At 36.2% G+C, this 27,214-nt stretch overlaps 1 protein-coding gene across 4 annotated transcripts in view; it reads left to right on the plus strand.

Moving 5' to 3' along the window:
- The window catches only part of MYO6 (myosin VI), a 106,697-nt gene that overhangs the window by 35,386 nt on the left and 44,097 nt on the right, over positions 1–27,214 (plus strand). For all 4 annotated transcript variants that reach the window (XM_079298971.1, XM_079298972.1, XM_079298973.1 and 1 more), the window contains exons 4-12: positions 3,706–3,779; positions 5,792–5,921; positions 6,924–7,029; positions 8,873–8,928; positions 10,901–10,998; positions 12,751–12,915; positions 16,414–16,494; positions 19,022–19,202; positions 21,110–21,254. In XM_079298971.1, the coding sequence (XP_079155097.1) occupies positions 3,706–3,779; positions 5,792–5,921; positions 6,924–7,029; positions 8,873–8,928; positions 10,901–10,998; positions 12,751–12,915; positions 16,414–16,494; positions 19,022–19,202; positions 21,110–21,254 (1,036 nt within the window). The remainder of the gene's footprint in view (positions 1–3,705; positions 3,780–5,791; positions 5,922–6,923; positions 7,030–8,872; positions 8,929–10,900; positions 10,999–12,750; positions 12,916–16,413; positions 16,495–19,021; positions 19,203–21,109; positions 21,255–27,214) is intronic.

The following is a 27,214-nucleotide window of genomic DNA, read 5'->3' on the forward strand; positions in this document are numbered from 1 at the left end:
GTGGACAAAAATATCTTCTATTGTTCTTCATTTAAAATGGAGCCTAGGGGTCTGGTCTAGGTGATGTAACCTCAATTCCTGTCCTGGAACAGGGTTTCGTATTTACATTCCATGACAGGAAATGCAGCTGTTACAGCTTCTCCCTAAGAAACAGAAAGAGATCTGAGTCTTATGATCTGACTTAGATGGTGTCATTAGATCCAAGCTGCCAGCCTTGCTTGCAGTTTATATTTTTGCAAAAAGGATGTGGTTTCAAACTTTTCAAAGCTGTTACCTGTATTCTCTGTACATGGTGATTGTTAGGGAAATGCACTTAATATGTGCATCTGTGCCAGTGATTTTACTGAGATGTCCTTACACCTCTGTGTCCTAGTCACAGAATTGAAATCTGGAATGAGATTATGGAAGTAATTTAAGATTCCAACAGAATACTGTTAAACTAAGTTATCAGAGAAAATACGTTGTTCAATAATCCTTTCTGTATCAAACATTATTTTAGCTTTCCTAACATATTCTAACTTGCTGCTTACAAGTTGTGGTTCATTTGCAGGATATGTGAATCCCAAATAAAATTTCCTTCTCTGTCAGAGAGTATTTGTGTTGGGTATCATTGATTTTTAAGGAAAAAACCTATACTGAGTACTTAGAATACTATTCTAAAAATTCTGAAAGGTGGTTGTAAGGACTGGATATTGGATAAGACTGTTAAAGAACCCCCAGTTCTACAGACGCAGAGCCTTGCAATTACTTCATAAAATAATTTTCAATAGAAACCCTGTTCTGTGGTTCTGCAGGAGGGCCACTATGAATAAATTTGGTATTGACATTTTCTAGTTTTTAGTGCCTCACTTCACTTATATGAACTTAGTGTGCATGTAAGTAAATATATGGACAACTAAATGCATGTATATACTCTAGTTATATTTAGATATGAGCTATATGAATATTCAGAATTCTCCCTCTCTGGTGACTTCCTTTGCCTTTGGATATGGATGCCTCTTCTGAAGGATTTATTATAAAGAAGATACATTTTGATTTTGCTGACATAAGCCTGAGTTTGCATGTCTTGAGGTGGTGGCATTCCCTTGGGTAGCAAGCTCCCACTGCACACAGAGTCTGCAGGTATAGCTGCTTTAATTACAATGAGAGCACTGGGGACACAATGAAATCTGGGGTCCTTGGCTTTTTAGATAAACAACCTAATAAAAAGTTGATGATTAACTGCTTCCTTTAAAATACTGCAACTCTGACAGGTTCCTACAAAGATAAAGTCAAGGATATTGATAGACAATTACTATGTAAAAGTTTCTCATCTCACTACTGAGGATCCAAATGACTTCAAATTCCAGTTTCCTAGTTTTTTACTATGCTGTCCCCTCCCAGGCACATACAGGGGCAGAAGGAGACTTCAGCTTTGATTAGAGCATGCAGGAGTTTCTGTTTCTGGCCCATTTCCTTTTAATGTCTCTTTCTCTTGGGATGACCCCAATAAAAGAGGTGAAGGCAGACCTGCAGTTTGTGGTCCCAGTGGAATTTTCTCAGCCATGTGAAGTGAGAATGCCTGGGGAGGGGAGGACGAGTCCTGCTGTGCAGCGCCGGGTGCCTGTGCTCGGGTGCTGCAGGTACCAGTGACTGTGGGGCTGTGGGGGAATGTTCTCTGCTGTGGTGATGGCCAGCCTGCTGTGTCAGGAAGGAATTGTGCACAGCCACGATTTCAAGGCTGTTATGATCCAAAGGGAGAGTTTACCTAGGGTAAAGCTAAAGTGTGTGCCTTGTGTGCCTCTGCCAACACAGGAATATAAGTGCAAGAGATTTTGTAGAGGAAGGTGGTTTCTTCTGAAAACAAGCAAAAGGTACAAGGTCCTTTGAGAAGTGTGAATATTCCAGATATTTGAAACAAAGCTATATTTAGTAATGTAATGGAGGGAAGGCCTGTTATTCAGCAGAGCTATGCAAGCCAAAAGGAGGCTGCAATTGGCTGGTGAACCTGACTTTGCTTCAGGTCAGTCTGCTGCAGGTAAGTAGGGGATGGAACCACAGCCACTCCTCAGTCCACTGCAGGAGGAAGGGCAAAAGATGGAAAACAAAAACAGATGGTTTTGAGAAGCTCTGATTTTCCTTTGCCAGTATATTTTGGTTCAGCAGGAGGAGTGTTGAAAGAGATATTAAAAGCTGCTTACTGAACAGCAGGTATCCTTGTGGGGCAAGGTGGCTGGGCAGGTTGACTTTAGGTCATACAAAAAAGTGTAGCAGGCCTTTTTGCACATTTGTGTAAATAAGTTAGAATACTTTTTTTTTTGCTGCTGCAGCCCTTGCAAAAGAGTGTCAGTTCACATAAAACAACTTTGTTGGTCATTATAGATGAGAGGTGGATGTGACCCTTGTGCAAGGCACAAGGTAGCGGTTACTATTACACCAATTAGGTTGGAAAAGACCTCTGAGATCACTGAATCCAACATCTGACCTAACACCACCGTGTCAACTACACTGTGGCATTAAGTGCCATGTCCAGTCTTTCCTTGAAAGGAAAAGACATTAATGGTACAGTGCTTAATCCATCCACAGTACTTGGATGCATACAAGTTTTCATACTGTATTACTGTAAGTCTGTCAGTTGTCACTACCCAAAATAGTGTCGTACATTTGATTGTAAGCAGTAAGATAAAAAGGATTGAGCATATTTGAAAAAGGAGACTGTGTAATGAGCAGTGCCCTCATTAGATTTAGGGATAATATTTTTAACAGTGTTACAGTGGGAACTGGAAATTACCTCTGTAGTGCCAGTGCTTTATAGCTGAAAACAAGGACCGGCTTTGCTAGAATGTGAACCCATACAGTCTGAAGCTTTCTGTGGGTGCCACCGCCCTGTAACACTTCAGCAATTACCGAGTCACAGAATGTTCTGATCTGGAAAGAACCCACAATGATCATTGAGTCCAGCTCTTAAATTAATAATAGCCCATACAGGGATTATACCCACAACACTGGTCTTAGCAGCACTGTGCTCTAACCATCTGAGCTAATCTCAGGTCTGATGATTCATGTTAAAGAACAAAGGAGAAAAATACAACTAGGTTTTGGTGTGTCAGCATTTTTTTTCCCCCTGACATTTTCTCTGAGGAGGCCTAATGCTCACAAAATTAAGAACTGAAGCAGGGAAGTCTGGGTTGGTGCCTAGTGGTATGATGCTGCTGTTGCTCTCTCCAGATCCAGATTAGATGTTTATATTCATCAACTCAAAAATCACCAGGAGCTAGCTGTTACTCCAAATGTCAGTTGTGAGGTATTACTCCGGGGACACTGTGGCTGCGATTGGAGAGGGGAGCTGGAAGGAAGGAAACAGTCATTGGTAGGAATTTTGGTAGGCGTCAGGTACTGTGCTTAGAGGCTGGTGTAAAGGCAGACACACTGTATTTGACTGACAGGCTGGTTAAAGGAGCTTACATTGAGTAGAGCCTATATTTGAGGCTCCTGCAGTCTGACTTTTTGTTTTCTGTAACTCCAATTGTGCAGTTAAGGTCTCTGGTTTTTAAAATGTTCTTTGAGTCAGTATTCTTGCCTCAAGACAGTGTAAAGAAATGATGGGATTAAACTGTAAACAAAAAAAGAGGAAGAAAATTGTCCTTAAATCAAAATACAGTTTTTTGTCTCTACTTAAAGATAGTCCTGAGCTCTTAATGGTATATGATTGTTTTTTACTTGCAGGTTCCCTGATGTATTTAAATGAAGCCACTCTCCTTCACAATATCAAAGTTCGGTACAGTAAAGACAGAATTTACGTAAGTATTGTGTGTCATGACAACCAGTCTAATAGAGATGTCCTTTCAAAAATTCCCCAAGTGTTTCCACTTCTGTTTTTTTTCCTATAACAGAACTGCTAACATGGAAAGGTTGAGGCTGTAGGCTTTATTTTTTTTGCCTTTTTTTCCTTACATTATACTTTTAGATCAGAATCCTATCTGATTTTTAGCAGGCAGAGCGATAGGTTTTTCTCTATATGACTGTTTGTGTTCACCTACAGCACAGCTTTGTATCACAAATGTTCCTACAGGTAACTTATTTCACTGCTAACAAAGATGGTTTTCTTTCTTCATTATTTTTGAACGAAGGCAACAGGTGCCGTCTTTGACACCTCCTAGCTCAGATGTCCATCTTAATCTTTTATATTGCTATCAAATTGCCTAATTGTACTTAATGAATTCTGACTAAATTACATTTTGTCCTTGCCATCTGCCTAGACACTGACAGCTGCGAAACAGAAGATAAGAGTTTTCTTTCTTTCTTATTTTCTTCCCTAATAGAAAGCTGGCCAGGGATAATACAAAACAGTTCTACATATTTTTAAGTGTCTACGTTAAAATGATCAACTTTTCTTTTAGCATATATTGTAAAATTAATTTAGCTAAACCCTTTTATATATGTAAAAAGAAGGTATGATTGTTTTCTTCTGTTGCAGTTAATTTACATAGCTTTAAATTTTTTATGGCTCAAGATCAAGCACCAGCTTTAAAATAAATAAATAAAAATGGCCATTTGAATGCTGCTCTGGAAAAATAATCCTTAAAGAAACCCAACCAAACAATAAACCCCCCCCCAAGGAAGTAAAATTCTGAATGCGAACTGTCCATGGGGTAGGATAGTATTTTTTGTTCATAATGCCTTTTTTCAGTTTAAACAACTATTACTAATATGTTGTCTAGAACATGTATATTTTCTGAAGGTAAAAAAATGGACCTTTTCTTCCAGTTTAGAATTTCTCTACATTTCTCTTGTAAAGTTTTATGCTTTTTAAAAATCCTGGTTAACCAGGATTATTTATCTTGTTATTAAAAGGAAAATTAATATCAGTACTTGTAACTCTTGCAGAAGAGTTTTTCTTTGGTGAAATAAGTGCTGAAAACAGAGCTATCTAAGAAATGTCATATATTGTGTAATCTAGCCTTCAGTTAATGTATCACACAATAGTGTCCAAATTTCAGTTTTCTAGGGGCATTCTCAGTAACAACAGAGCAAATTCAAGCTGAAGGTTTACCTCATTTTCTTTGTTTGCAGATCTCTTCCTGCAAAGCTAATTTTTAATTTGATTCTGACTCCTCTTCTTCCCTGTATGTAACCTAGCAATTATAACCAAGCTTTGAGAGTTTCTTTCAGAAACATTAAAAAACCCCCCTCTCTTCAGTCTTCCTTGTCCTATGGAAAGGTAAAAAGCAGCCTTTGTCTGAGATTCTTCTCAAATTCCCTCTCTGTGAGAGAACATTTGCATTCTGCATTTCTCTCTGTGGAAGCAGCTATAGCTAATTTTCTCTTGGCTGAATGCTTTTATTGCCTGGCATGAATGCATTCCCAGGCAGGATCCTGTCAGTCCTTCCTGCTGAGTTGCTTCCATTAGATGTTGAAAAGCTATCCTCCTCACTGGAGGACAGTGTGTTATGCTATCCACGAGCTTAGTTTATTCGCTTTTGAGCAGGAGGTTTTGGCGTCCCGTCCTTGATCCAGTAATGCAGACAATAGGAAATAATTTAAAAGGAGATTGGGAGAAAGGTCAGATTCAGGACATACTCCACAGCTCGGTGGTTGGGAAATTTTCCCAGGATAATTTCACAGAAATGCTGAGAAGATAATTAAAGGAACTCTAAAAATATATCCTGTCTTGTATTTGCATTAGCTGGAGAGAATCCTAAATGCAGTTATTATATGGGGAGGCTACTATCTGCAATAGTAATAGACAATTGCTGTTAACCACTTGCTTGGATACTGCCTAGTAATTTGCTGTTCATTGTTTTCTTCACAGACCTATGTAGCCAACATTCTTATTGCAGTGAACCCATACTTCGATATACCTAAGTTCTATTCTTCAGATACTATTAAAATGTACCAAGGTAGATCGCTGGGAACATTGCCACCACATGTTTTTGCAATTGGTATGTATTGAGCCTGTATTTGTCCCTTAAAAAAATGAACATTGAATACTTCAGAGTTATCTGTAAATTTCCACCTGTAGCAGTAATTAATTTATTTTTAACTATTATAAAACCACAAATGGCTAAAATTGCAAATCTTCTCATCTTTGAGATGCAGTTTTTAAGAACTTGGAAATGAGTAACTGTGACAACTCTGTTAGGATTATTCTGCACTTGCAGTGTTTTGAGTCTAACAGTTTAAATATAATTTGCAGCCATTAAAAAAACTCCAAACCTAAAAAAGAAATAAGGAGATTCAAACTTTATAAGTGAAAAAGGCATAATAATGATAGGCAGTGTTTTTCAGTGTAGTAATTTTCTTTGATTTATATCATGTTGCCAGAGCACATACACAGTTTCCCTTTATATGTTTGTGTTACAAACAGAAAGTACATTAAAATGTTATTTATGGCTTAAATCTGATTTCAATCACTTTTGAAAATAAAAAAGAATTGGAAACTATAATCAAAATTTGATATGTAAAAAGCCTTCTCACTGTTTTGCATTTTATTTTGAAATAAAAAATATAATTAGCTGGGTTTTAGTACCTATTGCATAACAAGAGAGATTTTTCCAAGTTTCCTCGGATATTACTTGATGCAAGTACAACTGAAAGTTTTCCCTTTTAAAAATATATAAAATTAACATTGATTACTATTTTGTAAATGCATTTAATTAAAAATATTTAGTTCTAAATTATTGATTTTGGGGTTTTTTATATTCTGGATATAGTTGAGTAGGCCTTTGTTTTCAAGACTTTGACTTTTTACATGCCAGTGTTGGAAGAATTACAAATGAAGTGTAAATTAAAAGGAAACAGAATTTAATAACTGTAATGCATTTAATTGTAAAGATACAGTTTTTATTCCTGAAAATGTTAATTTTTGCATTATAGCTTAACTTTATCCTTGCAATTCTGCTGACTATTAATTTTTGTCATGTTAACCATATTCTTCTTTTAAGCTGATAAAGCATTCCGTGATATGAAAGTGCTTAAGATGAGTCAATCCATCATAGTCTCTGGAGAATCAGGAGCTGGCAAGACAGAAAACACTAAATTTGTTTTGAGGTTTGTATGTTTGCACCAAAGTTAGTATGTGAATCTCTTGTGTTTATGCATTTGGTTGACATAGAGGCAGAGCAAACTAAGGTAATCAGTGGGTTTAAGATACAATTCAGTGAGATATGTATTAGCTTCTAAGTGCACTTTATTACAAGAAATTGAATTAAACTTAAATGCTGACATGATAACGTGCAGAAACAGCTACATACTCACAGAAACTTTAACTCAATTGTAGTGACATCATGTAGTTATTATGGTTTATGATGCAGTCATTATGGTATTGCACATCTGGTACTGTGGTTGATAAAAAAAGTAACTAGACATTTTAACTGCATCTTACAAGACACTTGGTTTTGCCATAAATGTGTATTTCTGTGCTCTCTCTTAGGGTTGTTTTTTTTTTTTTTTTAGTTTGCTTGAGTATCTTTTTAACTTTAATGTACTTTACCCTAGTTTACTGAAAAAGACTGAATAGTGGGATTTATTTATTTATTGATGTTCATGTACAACCAATACTAAATCAAGCATATTTAACTACATAGAAGCCATATTGCTGATATGCTGATACTGCTTCCATATCTGCATTATCTTTTAATGGCTTTTTATCACTCTGGAACACTGTAACTGGAAAGAACTGCTCCATTAAATACACCCATGTCATAGGTGGCCTGGTTATGCAGGGAAACACAGTGCAGGCAGTGTAAATATGCTCCCTTGCCCTGCCTTGGACTTTTTACCCTCTATAAATATTTAACTCCCTTTTCCCTAACCGTGCATTTTCTAGTATTTCTCTACAGTAGAGGTTTTATTTTCCACATCCCATGAAGAATGGTCACAACTGCCTGTCTGTCCTTCATACTGCTCTGTGCTGTCCCTGTGCAACCTTTCATAAGTAGCTGTAAGAATTACTGCAAGGTGCTGGTAATGATTTTTTACATCAGGAGACATCCTGACTCTATTCCTGCCAAGATTAACAAAAAAAGACAGCAGGCAATGGCAGAATATCTCACAAGAGATGCTCTTAACAGAGATCATTCTTCTGCTTCTCAGCAAATGAAGAAATCTTTATACAACAGGCAAATTTCATTGCTGTTGCTTTTCCCCACCACCCTTCACCATAGTGTCCATGTACAAAACATAACTGAGTTTTAAAAGCTGGAAGATTTTACCCTTGTGTGATGAGAAAATAAAAGGTACCAGTGCAGCTCTTTTAGTGCTTCTGAAGGTTTTTGGAAGGCCCCATTTTTGAGAAGTGTTTTTAACTTGTCCCAGAAAGCATGTCCTGTGAGCAGGGAAGAAAAACATTTAAAAAGGACTGGAACTTTGGAGCAAGTACATTGTGGTTTTGTTTTCTAACTCTTTCTTCAATTGCTAAATTGAATCTTGCCTTAATTGTACACCTGTAATTTCTTATCCTCACCATCTCTATGTGGATTTTTATTAACCCTTGATATGAATACAGAAACCGTGTGGATGGCAAGTCTTAAATTCAGGAAATAGACATGAAATGTTATATATTTAATAAAATTATTAACAAATGCAGGTAATACAGTAATAGTTTGATTATATTTCTATTAAACTGTAATTTTCATGTGCACGTTGAAAAGAAATTTCTAGCAGGCTTAGGAGTATTGAAAAAAAATTGAAGCATGCAAGAGTATTTTTAACAAAAAAGAAAAGTTAAAGGTTTAAAGTAAAGTTTATGTCAAAGTGCAGAGGTATTGGGAACTTAAGATTGCTTTCCCTATAATAATTAGTTAGTATTTGTGCACAGCCATGTTAAACCCTGATAAATTGAGGAAATCTGACATGAGAAGAATCATACTGATATTTTTATCTTGCTTTGCAGGTATTTGACAGAATCCTATGGCAGTGGCCAAGATATTGATGATAGAATTGTAGAAGGTATTGAAGTTTCTTTCATTTAACTCAATGCTCCAATTTTTTTTTTTTTTCAGAAATATGACTCAACAGCAAGTGAATAAAAGCTAGTATAGAAATACTATCATGCTTTCTAGAGCATAATTGCATAATTTATAGGTAGTTGATTTTGATCAAAGGTTTAGAATTTTTTTCATTTGTGACTATTTTTAAAATTTATTATAGTATCATACAGTTGTTTATCTAAAAATGTTTATCCATGTGTTTGAATTGAACTTTACACACCTTATGTACTTGAGGTGGTAACCCAAATGGAATTTTAAACTGCATAAAATCTGCAAGGACAAGATTGTTTTTTCTTTACTATATGTTAGTACCAGAAAAATGTAATTCCTCCTCATCACTATAAAGTTCCCAAAATCAAATAAATTAGGGAAATTCTTTTAAATTGTGATTCTAGATAATTTTTCTGCTAATCTAATAATTCCTCATACATCAGTTTTAATCCTCTAAAGCATAAATTTATTTTGAAATTTCTTGACTCTGTGTTTTTTTCTTAAAAAAATAATTTACTTTTGCTTTAAATCTTCCTGTTTTCAAATTTAAACCACTCATTTGAGAGAATAACCTCTTGTTGCTGGGTGTGCTTAAATCAGTTCCTTAGCGAAATCCACTGTGTGCTAAAGGAACTTAGAAAGTGAGCAGGAGTTGTATAATACCTGATGGAAATTAATTGGTCCTTGTAGGTATTCCTCAAAGACTTTGGGCTTTTTAATTTAGAACAGCATCTGATGCATGAATTCTGAAGGCATGATTTTAATGAATATGCTCGTGGCATATGTATTGCTAAAAGAACCTTTAACCTAGCTGAAAGACCTTGTGCAATTTGGTTTTATTCATAATCCTTTCTTTAAAACTTAATATTATATAAAAGACTGAATAGTTATCAAAGATCTTGTAAAAAGTCAGATTTGCATTTTTACAAACTTTAGTTGTTAGAAAAATGAAAGTACAGCCAAACCAAAAAAGTTAATTCTCATGTCCTATTACATGATGCATTATCACCCATATTTTATCCAAGCATTGGTGTCATTTCTTCATGACAGATATTTAAATGGTTGTCAGTGGAGTTTTTAAATCCAAGTGTCTGCTCACTTAGTTTTCAGTGCTTAATTTTAGCTAGAAGTCTTAAAATATCTTGCAGATATTTTTAGTGGTTTATTGTTAACATGATTCAGTGAACTATTTTTCTTTGATCTTCAAAGCTAGTCAAATGCCATCTTTCAGAGGCCTCCTGTTTCATGACTAATAAGGACTTTCAAACTGCTTAAACTGTGCATGATGTTTTTGTGAGTGTGTATATATATATGTATATGAGAATTAGACTGCTTGCTGCCACCCTTTCTGTATGGGCTTTAACATGCTGAAAAGCAGCAGCCAGTAAAAAAGTAAAGTCAGTCAGCCACTTAATTGACCTAATTTGAAAGGGCAGTGTTAATTGGTTTTGGAAATCAACACACTTTTCTAATATTATATTTATTAATTTCTGAATCAATCTAATACATTGCATGCATGACATTTAAGTGGCATTTTTGTCTGTGGAATAAGTGGGTAGTTTAGATTTCATGAATAATAAATAATTGGGAAGTGTCAAATTCTGTGTTGTCTCATGTAGTTTATGTATTGGTTATTTACCTTCTTCCTATAGTAGAACATCACTGACTAATTTTTGCATTTGTCTCTGAATTTCTTGCAGTATTGATTCAAGTATGTTGCAGTGTTAGGAGATACTTAATTACTTAATTTTATATTCCACCACAATATATCCAGTATAGTTTGCAAAATGTATTATTCTTAGAGGTAATATTTTTCCCTTGATTTTCAAACCTTATTCCAAGTAAGCTCCCTGGTTAACTAGAATGTATTTGTTCTCTCTTTTCAATCAATAGTTTCTTGATTGAATTTTAACACTACAAAATTTATTTTTTTTAAACAGCAAATCCCCTATTAGAAGCTTTTGGAAACGCAAAGACTGTTCGCAACAACAACAGCAGTCGTTTTGGGAAATTTGTTGAAATTCACTTCAATGAAAAGGTACTGGAATTTTATTACACATAACCAGGGATTTCTTTTTGCCATATAATGGAAATGTTAGACTGGCAGAAGGCTGAACTAGACTTGCAGGAAATAGCCACTGTCCTACTTTGCAGATTCGATTTGTATTGTGTCACCTTGAAAGAAAAACCAGAGCCACACTCTACTGGCTCATTACTGGAAGACAGTGGCAAGTCAGTAGGAAAATTGCTTCCACCTGCAAAAAAACAGGTTCATTGTGTATGTGTCTTCTCATATGAAGACTAACTCACTTGCTGTTAGGTATTCATCCACTCCTTTAATGCTCAAGTAAGTGTGAGTTGTATATTAGATAGAAATGGTCTTTTTAATGTATTTGTATGAAATTTTGGGACCTCGCATAGTAATCTGAGTGTGACAGAAGTCAAGGAATTGTTTTTTTGATAGAAATACTATTCAACTGTGTATCTTAAGAAAAATTTTCTTTTGTTTGGGTGGCATATGTATCCACACATTCTACAATTAAAGATGGCTGTATGGTTGGTCAGTATGTCCAAGTTGAAGATTCCTGTTGATGTTCTCTGGAGATTACATATGTGCTTCCTCATCTTTCTGACTGAGGACAGACCAACTGCAAGAACTTGTTTCTTTTCATTCAGACTTAAAGCTCATTCTGGTCTTGAGCTTGTGGTATTTTCCTAAGTTGTCATCACTTGGTTAGTAATTTAACTTCAGAGCTTTTGTTAATAGTTTGGATAGTAAATAACTAAATTCCTTTCTGGGTAGAGGAACTTTATTGTTCGTCTGGTTTATCTTAATAAAGTCATGGAAAAGATCAAAATTTTTACTTAAAATAATGGATTAATGATCTGATGATGGATTGATGATGGATTAATCATCTGTCCATCTACTGGCCAACAGTTACATGGTGTTTCAGTTTAATTACTTCAGCTGAAGCAAACAGACCCCTGAGAATCTTCAGAAACTGCTTCAAAGCTTGTTTCAGCTTTCCACTGCAAGATCAGCCTGTTTACTTGAGTCCCTTTTTTACAAGACATCACATCTCACTTTTTAGGTCTGATTTCTCAAAGTGATATGGATACAGACTGAGGCCTCCTGAATAAGGGAACAACTGCATAACTACAATCAAATTTGTCAGTCAGTTAATCCTTCTTAGTTCCTGTAATGGCCATTAAGTTCAGGAATTTCCTTGCTATTATGATTTCTCTAGGCACAGGGAATTTTATCATAGGCCAGATAACAAATAGCTCTCTAAAATCTGTATCAAAATTCCTTCTCAATAAAGAAGTGCAAGTGTTGGAAATAAAATGTTGAGCCATAATTAATTTGCCAAAGACATTGTCCAAATGTGTACTCTATAATTTTAACCCCTTTATTTTACAAAAGTCTCAGTGAAATGCAACTGAAGAAAGTTGTAATAGCACTGTCATCCAAAAAGTGTTAGGATGGCTGTAGCAATGCTCTTTGCTGTAACTCCTGAGGTTCTGCTATGAATTTCTGCTTTTGGGGTGAAGAAGACCCTTCTTTTAAGAAGAGTGTATGCATATACAATACATGAGCTGGGGAGAGAAGTAATAGTAAAAGCAATGATTTTTTTTCTAGGCTTAATAAGTATTAGGTATAGATAGATTTTAATCTTCTTTAGAGCAGTTTCTATTGAGCAAGTCATGATCATGAAAGTAAATTGAAAACATCAATTTCAAATAATGCAACAAATACTCAGATAATCAGATAAATATTTCTTCTTCCTAGAACTCGGTGGTTGGCGGATTTGTGTCACACTATCTTCTGGAGAAATCTAGGATCTGTGTGCAAGGCAAAGAAGAGAGGAATTATCATATCTTTTACAGGCTCTGTGCTGGTGCTCCAGAAGACATTAGGGAAAAGCTATATCTAAGCTCTCCTGACAATTTTAGGGTGAGTATCAGAGCCAGCATTTGTAAAGCTTGTCATATCATCATATATGGATTTTTCATATAGATCATATTGAAATCTCTATCTTTGACAGACTCATTCCTATTAAAAAAACTCAGATATTCTTTTTGTTAAATCTATTTGATCTTGGAATAAAGCTACCTGACTTTTTTCTTTGCTGGAAGAATTCCTATACTTTGTCTTGAAATTGAGGAATCTGTGCTATATTCTCTCCTATGTTTTAAAGCTAAAATGTTCAGCAGAATTTTCATGTAAATTTTTTATTGTGCAGCCACTTTTCCATTAAAGTTTATTTCTTCAAGTTAATAGGTTTTTTTTTCTAGAACATGGGGTCTACCTGCTCTTGGGGATTCTTTTAAAATCAAGAATTCTACTCATGAGAACACCCAAAGTGGTAGATGTCAGGGTCAGACTTCTTAAAAATCTTAAAATCAGGCTGGTGCAAGACAGTCCTTAGCAGCCTGAGTTCTTTTCCAAAGGACACTTTCTTGCATATTTCATGTATAAGAAGTTTATAGTCACACCAGCCTTATCACACTGTGATTTTTATTTTTTTTTTTTTTACTTCTTGTAAGATTGTCGCAGGAACTTTAATTTCCATTAAGGATTTTATTGCTTTACTATAAGTTAGTATTATTTGAATGCTGAGTTCCTTGCATGTGAAAGGTCCACTCTGCATGTTAAATTAAAAAAAAAAGCACATTTTTTTTGTGTCCCTTAAAGTAGATTATCTTTAATTAAAAATAAAACAATTAAAATTTTTAGAATAATTTTCATCTTTGTAAGCTTGTAATTGAATATAAAAATTTTTAAAGTTTATTACCTATATTGCACTAAATTTTCATCAAGTATCACTTTATTGGAGATTTTTAGGAAAAAAAGGGTAAAAGATCAATTTTCCTCCTAAATTTGCATTTCTTTTGTCAAGATGATTTTTGTGTTCTTCATTCTCATTTGCCACTTCAGTTTTCATCATAAAATGGTTCTGAATAAGCACGCTTGTGTCACTTCTTTCATCACATTTTGTTGACTGCATGTTTGGTTCAGAATTCATAAAACTGCCATCTTTCAAGCTTCTGATAATAGACTGTGATATTACACAAGGCAAAGTTTGATGATTTATGAGTATTTTCCTATCAGTTCTATTTTTTTACAAGAAAGCTATTCATAAAAATCCCAAACTATAAAATTGGTTATTTAGAAAAGTTCACCCCTTAAGTCACAGTTTTGCATTGGCTCTATTGTGCCCTTTGTCTTAAGCCTTATGGCTTATTGAGTCAAAGTCCAAATTAGGGCTAGCTTGAGTTCTAAGACTCAAGCCTGGTTTCTTTAAAGTACACTTAGTTGGAAATAGGACCATCTCAAACTTTAAGGCTTTCTTTTTTTTTTCTTTTTCTTTTTTTCTTATTTTTTTTCTTTTTTTCCTTTTTTCTTTTTTCTCTTTTTTAAAATTTATTTTTTATTTTCTTTTTTTTTTTTTATTATTTTTTCTTTTTTTCTTCTTTTCTTCTTCCCCCCCCCCCCCTCCCCCCGAGATATTTATTAAAAGATAAAGGATAATGTAATTCTCTTTACTCCTTGGGTTTGCTTCCCTTTGATTGAAGTGATCCCTGGCATCTCCTCCCCATCCATTTGGCCATCATGGCACAAGGACACATGGCTCTGGGCATGTAAACCAAGATGCTGCATTGGCTGCTCCTGTCTGACCTGTCCTCTGGATTGCAGCAGCACTAATGGCCATTACCTCTATATTAGTCCATCCTTCCCCTGCAGGTTCCTTGGGGAAGTGAGAATTTACTTGGCCAAGGATTAGGCAAATAGCCCTGCAGTTCTGCAGGTTTCTTACACAACCATTCTCCAGCACAATCCACATGAAAGCATGCAGTCCTGGATGCTCTTGTTTTAGGTTGCCCTGCAGAAGTTTTCAGAAATTCAAGGTCATGAGGAAATCCTATGCTGAACCTTGTAGGTCTTTGTGCCTTGGACTGAATCACATGGCTGTGAAAGTAAAGCTGCACAGTAAATCTGTACCTGGAGTAATTCTGTACCTAGAGAACAACAGATGATGATGAGAAGCTAAAATTCTTTCACATATAAATCGCAGGAAGAGAAGCCAGATTGCCTTATGTTTGGACTGTTGAAGTTACAATAGTGTGTTGTACTTCACTAAAAAAACCTAACAAAACAGGCAAACAAAAAACTCAAACAAACCATACAAACCAAAACCCAAATACAATGGTATTTAGATGTTCAGTATGGTAACCTGAAATTGTGTACTTGCGTTCTTTTAAAAATATAATTTCTCCCCAATTTAAATACATAAATTTACTCAAGGTTTTAGCTTTCAAATCAAAGCCATTATCTTGTGATTAAATGTCTTTTATGTAGGTTATCATTTAATACCATGCTGGTTCACATTCTCAACCTGTCAGATAAGTTTCCACACTCCTTTTGAGAAGGATGGCCTTTTTCACTTTCCAACCCGTTTCTGGGATTGTGTTACCAAAGCTCTAATACGGTGATACAGTGTGTTTAAAGTACGCTGTACTTTGTATTTTTATTGGCTGATAAAGAAAACTACAGTACTCTGTTAAACACCCAGCTGGCTTTGAACAGTTGTCACTTTGTTTTAATATTAAATTTGTAACCAAGTTTTCTTCTGCTGTTAGAAATGCTTTCAGGAATAGTTTGGTGTTTTGGAATTTTGCATGTACATTTTAATCGGAGAGTACAATTGTTTGTGTTCACCTATTAGAAAACATCTTTGTTCTATCAAAGAGTAAAGAATCAGTTCACTTCCTTCAGACAAAGGGCTCTGTCCAAGCTTTTGGACAGAGTTCTTACATTCAGATGAGCGAATCAGAAGGAAAAAGCTGGCGATCACTTTTTGCTAAAAGCAAATTAATCTAAATTCAGTCTGATTTAAAAAACAGTAAATCTGAGATTACTATGCAATGTGAGGTGGATATCAGAAGCCAGGTTCTAAATAAGGCTTCTGCTTAAGCTATGTTATTAGCTTTAAATATTCTTCAGGTTTTTTTTTTTTTTTAATACACTATGTCTCCTACTACCTATAGAAATATTTGGTGAGGAAAAATTAGTAGTTTCATGTTACATATAGGCAAGAAAATTAATTTTTTGGTTCCTAATTTTGGTTGCCTTATCTATGATCCTGAACTCCTTGCATAGGTTTAATAGAACCCAAAAGTAAGAAAATATTGTATGACTTAATGAATATCCCAATGTCAAAAAGTACTTCAGCTGTCAAAATCAAGAAACTTTCAACAGAAATTTGGTACCGTTGCAGTTTATTAATTTTGTAGATGCAAATACATACATTTCCATGGAATGAATTATGAGAACTTACCATGTTGTTTGTATCAAATGGTTAAATCAAGCCCTGTAGGGGAAGCCTTAAATAAAAGCATATGTTTTCCTTACTTCTCTCTTTAAATATGCATTTCCACTTTTTTGTTACAGTATTTAAATCGAGGTTGTACCAGGTTCTTTGCTAACAAAGAAACAGACAAGCAGATTTCACAAAATCGCAAGAGTCCTGAGGTATGTTTATATCTTCAGTTAGTTTATATTGCTAAGTAATGAAGATGGAGTTGAAAGTGATTACAGTTTTACAGTGTGGATTGAAATGTTCATTTTGCACATCTTTATAGGTCTAAGAGGGTACTTTCTCTCAAAGCTGCTGATTTCAGAATTCTGCTTTGGAGTTCAGCCCTAGAAATAACATGCATCATAAAATCCCAAATGGAAGAGTGTATATAAAATGATTTCCTCTTCATTCTTACAATAATATAATACTTAATGATGCAGCTTGTCTTCTGTGGAAAACAAAAATCTAATACTTTTGGAATTTTCTTTTTTAAAATCTTAACTACTGGTAGGAATAGGTCAGAAGCAATGTTTTTTCTGCAGCCATTTCTACAACCTGGAGTTTTGAAATGATGCTGCAAACTTCTATAAATCAGTAGTGCAATCTCACTTCTAGCCATGACTATATTCTCCTCCTCAGTGCACTTTAAAGGTTTTTGTTTTCCCCTTGCTATTGACTGCTAGTTATGCCAGAGCATGGCATTTCCTGGATGAAAGTCAGAACATTTGTATCTTCTTGCTCCATCTCTGTTTACATTTTTTAGAACTGAAATTATCAGAATTTGTAGCCCTTAAACCTTTGAGCTGTTCACATGAGGATACTAAAGAATTTGTTCTGAATTAATAGTATATATGAATTGGAAGGTGTTAAAACAATTACACTTCTACTCTGTTCTCTAATAAAATTTTCATCTACTCATACTTAAAAGTCTATTCACATTTGTCTAGCTGGAAGATATTTCAAATATTAATCAAATACATATTTGTGATTCAGTATCTGACAAAAATACAAACCTAACTTTATACAAGAGTCTCTTTCCACCAAGTGGCCATACCCTCTTTTTCATAACTTTGTCTTAAAGCTCATGCTCAACTATGGGAGACTGTACAGATAGTTCCTTTGCCCATGTCAACATTGTCAAATCCACCCCTGGATTTCTAGTGGTTGTATTATTGTAACACTGAGCATGTAGTCCTGTCTTCTGTTGTTAAATGTAGGCTATTTTCTATAGTCAGGAATGGTGGAGAGTCAGATACAAAAATACTTACATGACATCACTGTGAGGCAGAAAGCTGGTAGATACTTGGCTAGCATTGGGGAATAATGCTTCAGTTTATTCAATCTGCCTTTCATGAAGAATTATAATGAGTAGGCATAGACTATCAACATTTGCTTATTTTTGCTACTGGAAGATGAACCTATGCAATCTCCTGTTATTGATGTGATTTACAGGTGGGTGCTGTCATAAAACTTGTCCTCTGACAGACTTGAAATAAGAGAAGACTTCATTTGAAATAAGTGTTTGTCTAAATTAAAACATACTCAGAGAATAGTTCTGAAAATGTGTAAGACATGAAGTAGCAGAACATATGATATTATAATACTTATATGTAACTGCCATATCTGTTTAAAGGCTCAAAGTTAAATGATATTTAAACCAAATACAGCCATTTAAACAATAAATGTATTGCCTTGGTCAGGTTTTTAAATTGGAAATTTAGTATTTGCTCTGTCATTTTATAAAAAAATATTTAGATTGTTTATTTGAATAAAAGTAGCTGGAATAGTTAATTAATAATTCAATTATTTTTGTGTTTTCCTTATCAGGAAGATGAGGTGATCATTTTACATAATTAACATGTAGTTTAATGTTATTGATGTGCCTACATGTTGTGTGAAGTGAATTTTTCAGATGCATGTGGTGTTATGTTTTGATAAAAATCATGTTAGCTTATTTGACATTAACAAGACTTTTACTGAGTTAATTATTCTCTTTAATTAAAAACATTTAAAAATAAGTGTAAAAATGTAGCTCAGTCTGTGCATGTTCATGTAGTTTCTTGATTGCATGCAGATGTGTTACTTTCTACGATTTAAACTGGTTTATAGCTAAAATAGCTTTCAATGTGTTTAAATTAGAAAAATCATCAAAATGTTAAATTAGTATTTCAGAACATAGCTAGTATTCCTAACCCATAGAGCACTGCAAACAACTTCTCTGTTTCTTAATTACCAGCAAAAGTTAACTAGTATATTTCTCTAAATAAGTCTGTTTAGAATAGGGATAACTCTCCTGGTTCTGATTTGTTCTTTACTCCTGTCCTTCTGTCATCCTATTGCAAGCACCTTCATCTTGGGGCTAGGACTCCTTTGTATTAAATGCTCCAATAGCTCCCTCAGCCAAAGGTTCCCTTCCCCCTGCTCATTATCCTATATTCCCTTAACAGTCACGTTCTCTCCAGCTTTCACTTTCTGAACATAGTTTGAAGTTTGCTTTGAAATTTAAGTTTGAAGATCATGCTTCCAAGTATCAAGAATTTAAAATAAATTAAGGTTCTTGCGAAGCCTATATTGTATGAATCTCTACTTAGTTTGGCATGCCTTTGTATGCTTTTTGTTATGACTTATTCTTGACTGGAAATACTTGCTTATATTTACTTTAAAGCACTTACATAGAATTTGGTTTTTCTTGTTTTATAGTATCTTAAAGAAGGTTCCTTGAAGGACCCACTGTTAGATGATCATGGAGATTTCAACAGAATGTGCACAGCAATGAAAAAGATTGGACTGGATGATGAAGAAAAACTTGACCTTTTCAGAGTAGTGGCTGGTGTCCTTCACCTTGGGAATATCGATTTTGAGGAAGCTGGGAGTACTTCAGGTTAGATGAAATATAAATTGGTTTTTGTAAAAATACTGAAAATGCCTCTTGATTAGAGACATTTCCTTTGCATGTGAATTACTGCTTTTGAAAGCTTCTTTGTGTTCATGGGTAATTCCATCTTAATTCACCCCATTTTGAAGTCAAATTTACCTGTGTGATTTAAAGCTGTACTTCTTTATGTGCTCTAAAAGCAAACAGGCTTGCCCTGAAAATATTCAAGAACTTGTTCCATGAAAAGTTTGATATAAAGGGCCATTTTGTGTCTTAAAACAATACTTGTATTTTAACAATAGCTTTAATGTCCAACTTCTCTCTAGTGTCACAAAAATATCTTGAAATTAGAAATTAGGAACTCCATCTGTAGGGAAAGAAATTATGTCCTTTGGCTTCCAAAAATAACATCGTGTTAGTATTTTGAGAAGTGAAGAGAAAAAAGTTACAGCAAAAACTTAGGTAAATATAACTTCCTAATTTTAAGACATTGCTCACAAGATGAAGCAGTACAAATGTAGTAGGGACTTAATTGCAGAATGTGCCTGAAGGTTGATGAAGGAGAAATAATGATTTGGGAATTGTCCTTATTACCTTACTACTGAAATTGGCCTCTCTAAATTGAGAACTGCTGTCCATATATTCCTGAAGGACTGATTCCTCTGGGTCTGGATGTACTACAAATACACTTATAGTAGAGAACAGCACAGTACTGTACAAAACATTCTATTCAGAAGAGATCATGGGTGTTCTCTAGTCCCATGTGTCAAATCAGGGTCAGTGCTGAATTCATACTGGGTAGCTTAGGGTTGGCACAGAGTAGAGTTGTTCTGGTTTTTTGGTCTTTTTTTCCCTCTCTCTACTCTGTAGATCAAATCAGAACCTCCCCAGTGTCAGTTCATGCTGTTGCCACCTTCATGAAGATGACTGAAATGAACATGGTTAAAGAGAATGAATCTGGGAAGATGCAGGTGTAGAGATGGACAGTGGCTTTATGTAGCTCAAAACAGTCAACTTCCCTGTTTGGGGAGAGCCTCCCTGTTTGGGGTTTTTGTGAGCTGTGACTTAGGCATTGATAAGGTGGAAGAGTGAAAGAGGTGCAAATGTAAGTTTGAGGAGAAATTGAACAAGAAGATAATAAGATGATGAGGAAAGTCAGGGTTCAGAAAAGGGAACATCACCAGAGAACTTATGTCCTCTAAATATTGAAATTCAGACCCATTTTTTTTTCCTGGAATAAATTATTGAATTTCTAAAATGTAAATGAATGTATTGAACTTCTAAATTTCAAATAAATGTTTTATTCTTCCCTCATCTTGTGTGTGCACACACAGGGTGTGCATTTGAACTGCTCCAGGCAGTCTCTTATCAAGACCCTCTGAAGTTCTGTTGCTGCTCTACTGCAAGCAACAGGAAATACATAATAAATAAGTGTAAATAAGTGTACAAGTGCTGGATTTTACTAAAGTGGTGGTGTTCCAGTTGGAGGTCTCTGCTGGCCGAGCCCCGGCGCCATGGCAGGTGCAGAGCAGCAGGGAGGGCACCTCTCCCAGGCTGTTACCTGGGGTATTACAGAGCCTTATCTCAAAAACCCAAGTGCCAGGAGTCTGCCCTAGCAGGCACTTCTGCTGCACAGCAAGGCAGCCTGGAGGATTACAGGAACGTCTAAGTTCAAAAGTTTTACATCACTAGCGCTAGTTTGTAGGGCTTAGCGCTCCTGCATTTTGGGCTAGTTCTTCCCTACAAGCAGCCTGGACAGTGTTCTAGAAATAGAGAATTTCACGCGTAGTTTTTGGGCGGGATGTTATTTTTGTGTGTGTTTGGAGGGGGTTCTAGGTTCTGAGAACCGAAGAGCGGGGAGTCATTCCCAGAGGCAGGGCTGAATTCCCTGACGGTGAATGGTGTGTCCGCAGGGGGCTGCACGCCGCGCGCGCGGAGCCAGGCGGCGCTGGAGCGCTGCGCGGCCCTGCTGGGCCTGGACCAGGACGACCTGCGCGGGAGCCTCACCTCGCGCGTCATGCTCACCACGGCAGGGGGCGCCAAGGGCACGGTCATCAAGTGAGTGGCGGCGGAGGGTGGGGGGGGCGCTGTGAGGGACCGGCTCCGTGCTGGGTTCGGGTTCCGGGCTGCGAGGGACCGGCTCCGTGCTGGGTTCGGGTTCCGGGCTGCGAGGGACCGGCTCCGTGCTGGGTTCCGTGCTGCGAGGGACCGGCTCCGCGCCGCCCCTTTCTCACCCACCGGCACAGGCGGCCCCAGGTCCCGCTTAGCCAACTGCAGGAGTTGTTGCCTGCAAAGGCTGACCTGGAACAGAGACTAGACAGAGCAAAAGGAATAAAATGTGTATTTATTGAAAGGATAAACTTTAGGCACACCCAAATCAAATCGAAGTTGGATCCTGGTCACGAGTCTTTACACTTCTATAAGTTTTGGTTCATCTACATTATTTGGGTTAATTGTCCAACCACAGCCCCAGGCTATGAAGTCTCGGCCCCCTGGCTCGCCCCCTTTCCCTCACTTTTGTTTTTGCTTCCTGCGTACCAGTTGTCCTTGATTCTCTAACTAGAAAGGAATTGTTTTGTCTACCTACCCTGTGAAGAGAACTTACTAGCAGCTAATATGAAGTTTCAGAGTTACACACTAAGCAGCAGAGAATCTGAGAAATACAGAAGCTAAAACCCAAGTCATCGGGGTGAGCTGAGGTGTGCTCGGCCCAAGCGCTTCTTTTCACGGTTTACCAAGCCCAGGTACAGCCTGTACAAGCCATACAGAAACCAGTGTGCAGGCTCACAGTAAAATCTCTGGTGTGTCAGTGAGTACACTGTGTGGCCAGAGAAAGAATAGCAGCCAGCCAGTTAAATCCACAGCCTGCGCAGCAAATTCGATGTGCTGAAAGATTTGTCAGGTGCACTCTATCAAGGAATGTTAATGCGGTACCTAAAGTCTTTGAGAAGACACTTGAGTGTCATGAGGGCTGCACAGTGCTCCCGGGAGTGCTGCCCTAAAATATTCCTAGAGCTGGGATGCTTTGATTAGAGGGCAGTATATCAACCCTTCTTAAGGTCTGAGTGATCTGTGTCCTTGTGTTTGCCATATTTAATTCTTCTGAATCAAGTTTCAGTTTTAAAAACACCCCTGCAAATGGCAGTCTAGAAATGTGCCACTTTTTGCTGGTTTTGGTGAACACACTTTTAATCTTGACTGATAATGATGTTTCACAAAAACATGGATAGAAACTGTGTTACTTTGGGTTTTTAAATTTTTTTTTTTCTGAAGCTATTAGCAAGGTAGTGTCCTAGGCACAGAAGTAAGATAGTAAGTTCTTGCATGCACATGGAGAAGGAATAAAGGCAAAAAATATGTATAAATGTGGTACCGGTGATAAAATTTCAAAACTGTGAAATTTATGACTCTTGCAAAACTGAATATTAAATACAGTTACATTTTATTTATGAAAAACGTCTCTCTTCCACCACAAATTTTCTCTTGCTGAGATTGATCCTAGCATGCAAGCTGTCAGGCATGCTAGCTAAGATGTCTGCAACTAATCTGTGTTTTAACATTTAGTTTTCTATGTTGAGTATTTTCAGGAGTTCAAGCAAACATCACGTCAATAACTGAACTTGGTCTAAGCAGTTTGGAGCACATTAAAAGTAATTCTCAGTGTTTCAGCTAAATGTATCAGTCTTTTAATTAGGAAGCTAATGAACATTACTCCTTGGAAGAATACACATGTGCTTATTATTGACTTACGAAAACAATCAGATTGTTTTAGTGAGTTAGAAATATTTTATGCACATTACACCAAAAATTTATAATATAAAACTCAAAATTATCTGTATTAATGGAGTTTATATGAGTTCCTTGCATATTTTGTCTTTGGAAATTTATTACCAAAATTATTATTATGGAAGAAGTTCTCATGCAATGACAAATGGCAAGTAATGTTGGGGGAGTGGGGTAGAGTGATATGTTACTCTGCATTCAGAGCTCAAGATCTAGACCTCTTAATTGTGTATTCAATAGTCCATTTATGGAGAGTAAATTCTTCTCTCCCTGCCCTGTATAAATTCCTCCTCTCTCTCCCTCACCAGTTACTAGAAATTGGGAACCTTGAATTGTTGCCATCTTACTGCCTTATCAGATGACATGGAGTGTTACAAGCAATTCTTTTCCTTCATTGCAAGCTTCATGTGTAGGAAGATGTTGGTCTTGGAGGAAAAAGTGTCTCCAGTGGAAAATATTGACCAAATTTTTACTATTTGCTCTTTTCCAGATTAGTCTAAATTGACAGCAAAATCTTTGATTTATTCATCCAGGCATAGCTTTATCAGTATTGTGGATAACATTTGAGTAGAAATTTACATATTATACAATACAGATGGCACTCATAGTAATCCATGGCACTATGAACATTGCAGGTTTTGAAAGTCAGTAACATTTTTTTACTTAATTCAGGTTGGGATGCACAGTGTTAGCTGATCTTTCTTGATTGACTTACTGCTTACCTGGTTATTCTCCATATTGCATTTGTATTTTTTATTTCTCCTCAGCTTACCACCATCCACTTCCTTTTACTGAAATATATCTTGTGGATTTTTAAATTATAAATTTTTTGAAAATAATTTTGTATGCTAATCTTGTTAGCAAGATTTTCTGCTTTCTTAATTCAGTATTATTAGAGCCCATTTTTTGAGAATACCCTAATTTCAGATTCCTTTTACGTGGAAGCGTTTAATAGAAGTGGAAGGGCTTTGAACAAATTGTATCCCTGTCAGATTCAGATGGCACCCCACTGGAAATGCTCTCAGTGAACTGCTGATTCAGCCTCTGTGAACAGATTAGTTTTGGCTGTAGCATATACATAAGGCTTGTCTGTATATTTTCCTTTTGAGAATGTTTGGTGGGACATATCAAGCCACCACCACTACGAGACACATCATGCCATCACTTCTCAAGTGACACTGTCAAGGAAGGTTTCTTAATTTTTGTTACAGCTTTGAGTTTACTTTTTTTGTTTAAAACTGTAAAGATTTTCTGATCAGCATATTTATCCTTGATAAGCCTGGGGTGGTATTAGCACTATGCAGTTTCAAAAGTCTGCAAACATAAGGACTTATGTTTTTATGCCAGCAGATCTTATTTTTCTGTTGTTTTATTTTGGGGGTGTCAAAAATGAGTTCAGCAGACTGCTTACAGTATCTCAATCATTAATGCATTACACCTCTTTCCCTAGCATTTCCTAAATTTGTGCATCTAAAAGCAAACATACCCTAATAAATACACCAATATCATCTTTTCACATGGCTTGCTACATGCACATGAAAAGTGGATTGGACTATTTTAGGTATTTGTTAAATAGACACAATTTTTTTTTTTTTTATGGCTGTGTGGTTAGAAACTATTTAACTGCTATCAGTATTCGAGTTCTGAAAAGTACTTTTTTTTTGTTTTTTTGTTTCAGCAACCCAAAGAGCTAGTAATTTCTGTCTCTTTCTTAGAGACCTTTTGTGTGCGAGTAGATCATGTGAGTCCTAATAGGTCACAGTGAATAAATAGCTCAGCTGAAATCACTGTGCTCAGAGTATAACAAAGGCTTTGTTCTGCTGGGCACAGTGGAGCCAACAAGGAACAGTAGGAGGGTGATGCTAAATGCAACCTCTCTGAATTTTATTAAATACTCATGTGCAGTGAGCTGCCTGGGGGACTTGGCAGCTGCACTACATCTATCTGTCCTTGTCTCCCAAAATCCCATAATAATTACCTTGTTGGATGATATTTTTACCATCCGTGTGAAGTGTGTTTACAGAGAGAAATGTGTTAGGATTCAAAATCTGGTGCTTCTTTTAGACTGTAAATGTGCTGCTGTGCTTCTCTCTTGCTCAGTTTCTTCCTTTCCAAGAAGACTTTCACAGAGGACTCCATCATCACAGCCTAAATTATTTTACAGGATGAAAAAAATTAACTTGCATCATTCCAGGTCATCCAGCTTCTTTTGCATTTTCAAGCAAAATGCATTTGTTTTTTGTGATGCTAATGAAGCGTCCATTGGAAAAACTTTTTAAAAAAATACGTTTTTGCATTATTTTGAACTTTAGCTTTTCTCAAATTACAAATGTACTGCTTATATTCTTTAATCATGTGGAGTATTTAACTAGGTAGGTTATTTCATCCAGGCTATTTTATTTATGAACCATCCATATTGGATGGCAGTAATTGCTGGATATCACTTCACTTGCTCTCTCCCTAAGCTGTTGTCAATCACAGACAAATTATACATGATTTTAATTAAAATTAATTTGTTCTGGAATATATTTGGGAACTGCATGAAGTTGTCTACAGGTTAAATCTACCCCATCCTTGCTTTCCCTCATGTCTCGAACTCTAGATCAGTGGAAACCTTGCTGAAGAAGTTGGCATGAAGACCAACAGTGTTTTTCTTGCTGCCTTACCAAAGTGGCCATTTTTTGAATTTGGCAATTTATTTTCTCTATTCTATTCAAGTAGCTGATAAATGGAGGAAGGAGAATTTATCTTTCCCTGTTCAGGCAAGAAACAAGAGAAAGAAAGAGATTAATTTTTCTTTGTGCAGACCAAAGAAAGGAAGAGCAGAGGGAAAACAAGTTTGTGAGAAGAAAGCTAGTTGTTCTGACCATAGTTCTGTCATGGGGCTCTCATGTATTTACTATCTCAGGGCATTTTCAGCATTATTTAGTGGTTCTGAACTTTCAGTTGTGCAAAATGCATTGCAAGGTTACATTTTCTTTCCATGTGTGTTTGCTGCACACTGTGAAATTTAACCACAAGGATTTGTGCAGTCTTTGTGCAGAATTGTACTTAATAGTGGCAGAATTTGCTATTTTAACCTAGGACCATTTTGTAAATGCTCTAGCAGTACAACTATTTGTCATGCTGTTTAAAAAAGTGAAAAGCATGAATTATTTTAATGTATTATATTATGTAATAGGTCTGCAGATGACAGGAATTAGTATTCTGATCTCTTAAACGTATCAGAACAGAATGCAAAGGTACCTTCCTTCTATTTATAAGCTGAGATTTCTGTCAGTACTCATTAACTTAAGATAGATACTTAGTGGAAGACAAGATTGTGTGTTAAAGCTAATTACTATCAAATGTAATGTAGCTGCAAGTGTCCTTTGGGAATGGAGACTCTGCCTTACCATGTTCCATGCCTTACCAGTCACAGTAGAAAGTGATCTCCACCACTCTCACGATTCTGCATCAAAAGTATTATCCTTGAAGAAATAAATTAAAAAAAATAGTAATTACTAGTTAGCTTAGTACTTGAATGATTTCTGGGAAGTGAAGAATATGGATAAGCTGTTGTTATGGTTTAACTGCAGCTGGCAACTCAGCCGCTCACTCACTCCCTGCCAGTGGGATGGAGAAAGGTAAAAATGAGAAAACACATGGGTTGAGATAAAGACAGCTTAACAGGTAAAGCAAAAGCTGCATGTGCAAACAAAGTAAAACCAATAATTCATTTTCCACTTCCCATTGGAAGGTCAGTGTTCAGCTCCCCAGGATGGCAGGGTTTCATCAAGTGTAAGGGTTACTTGGGAAGACAAAATTTGAAACTCATAGTATCATTCCCCTTACATTCTTTTTCCTTCAGCTTTTATTGCTGAGCATGATGCCATCTGATAGGGAATGCCCCTTTGGTCACTTGGGGTCAGCTGCCCCAGTTATGTCCCCTGTCAGCTTCTTGTTCACCCTCAGCCTCCTCACTGATGTGGTGGGGTGAGGAGCAGAAAAGATGTCCGGGCAAAAACTAAACTGTAGGCTTTATTCTGGCAAAAATAAGTTGTAAATAAATAGTTGAAATATTTTTATAGATGGTGATGTATTTATTTTAAATATAATTCTCTGGAAATTGTCAATAGAGTTTCTAATCATCTAAAAAAACAATTGGGAAAGCATCTAAATCTCATTTCTACTGATGGTGGCAAAACATTATTCTTTTTTACAGGTAAGATGCTCTAACTTGGCAAGGTTGTTTT

Source organism: Erithacus rubecula (assembly GCF_903797595.1).
Source record: "Erithacus rubecula genome assembly, chromosome: 2".
In the NCBI taxonomy this organism is placed as follows: Eukaryota; Metazoa; Chordata; class Aves; order Passeriformes; family Muscicapidae; genus Erithacus; species Erithacus rubecula.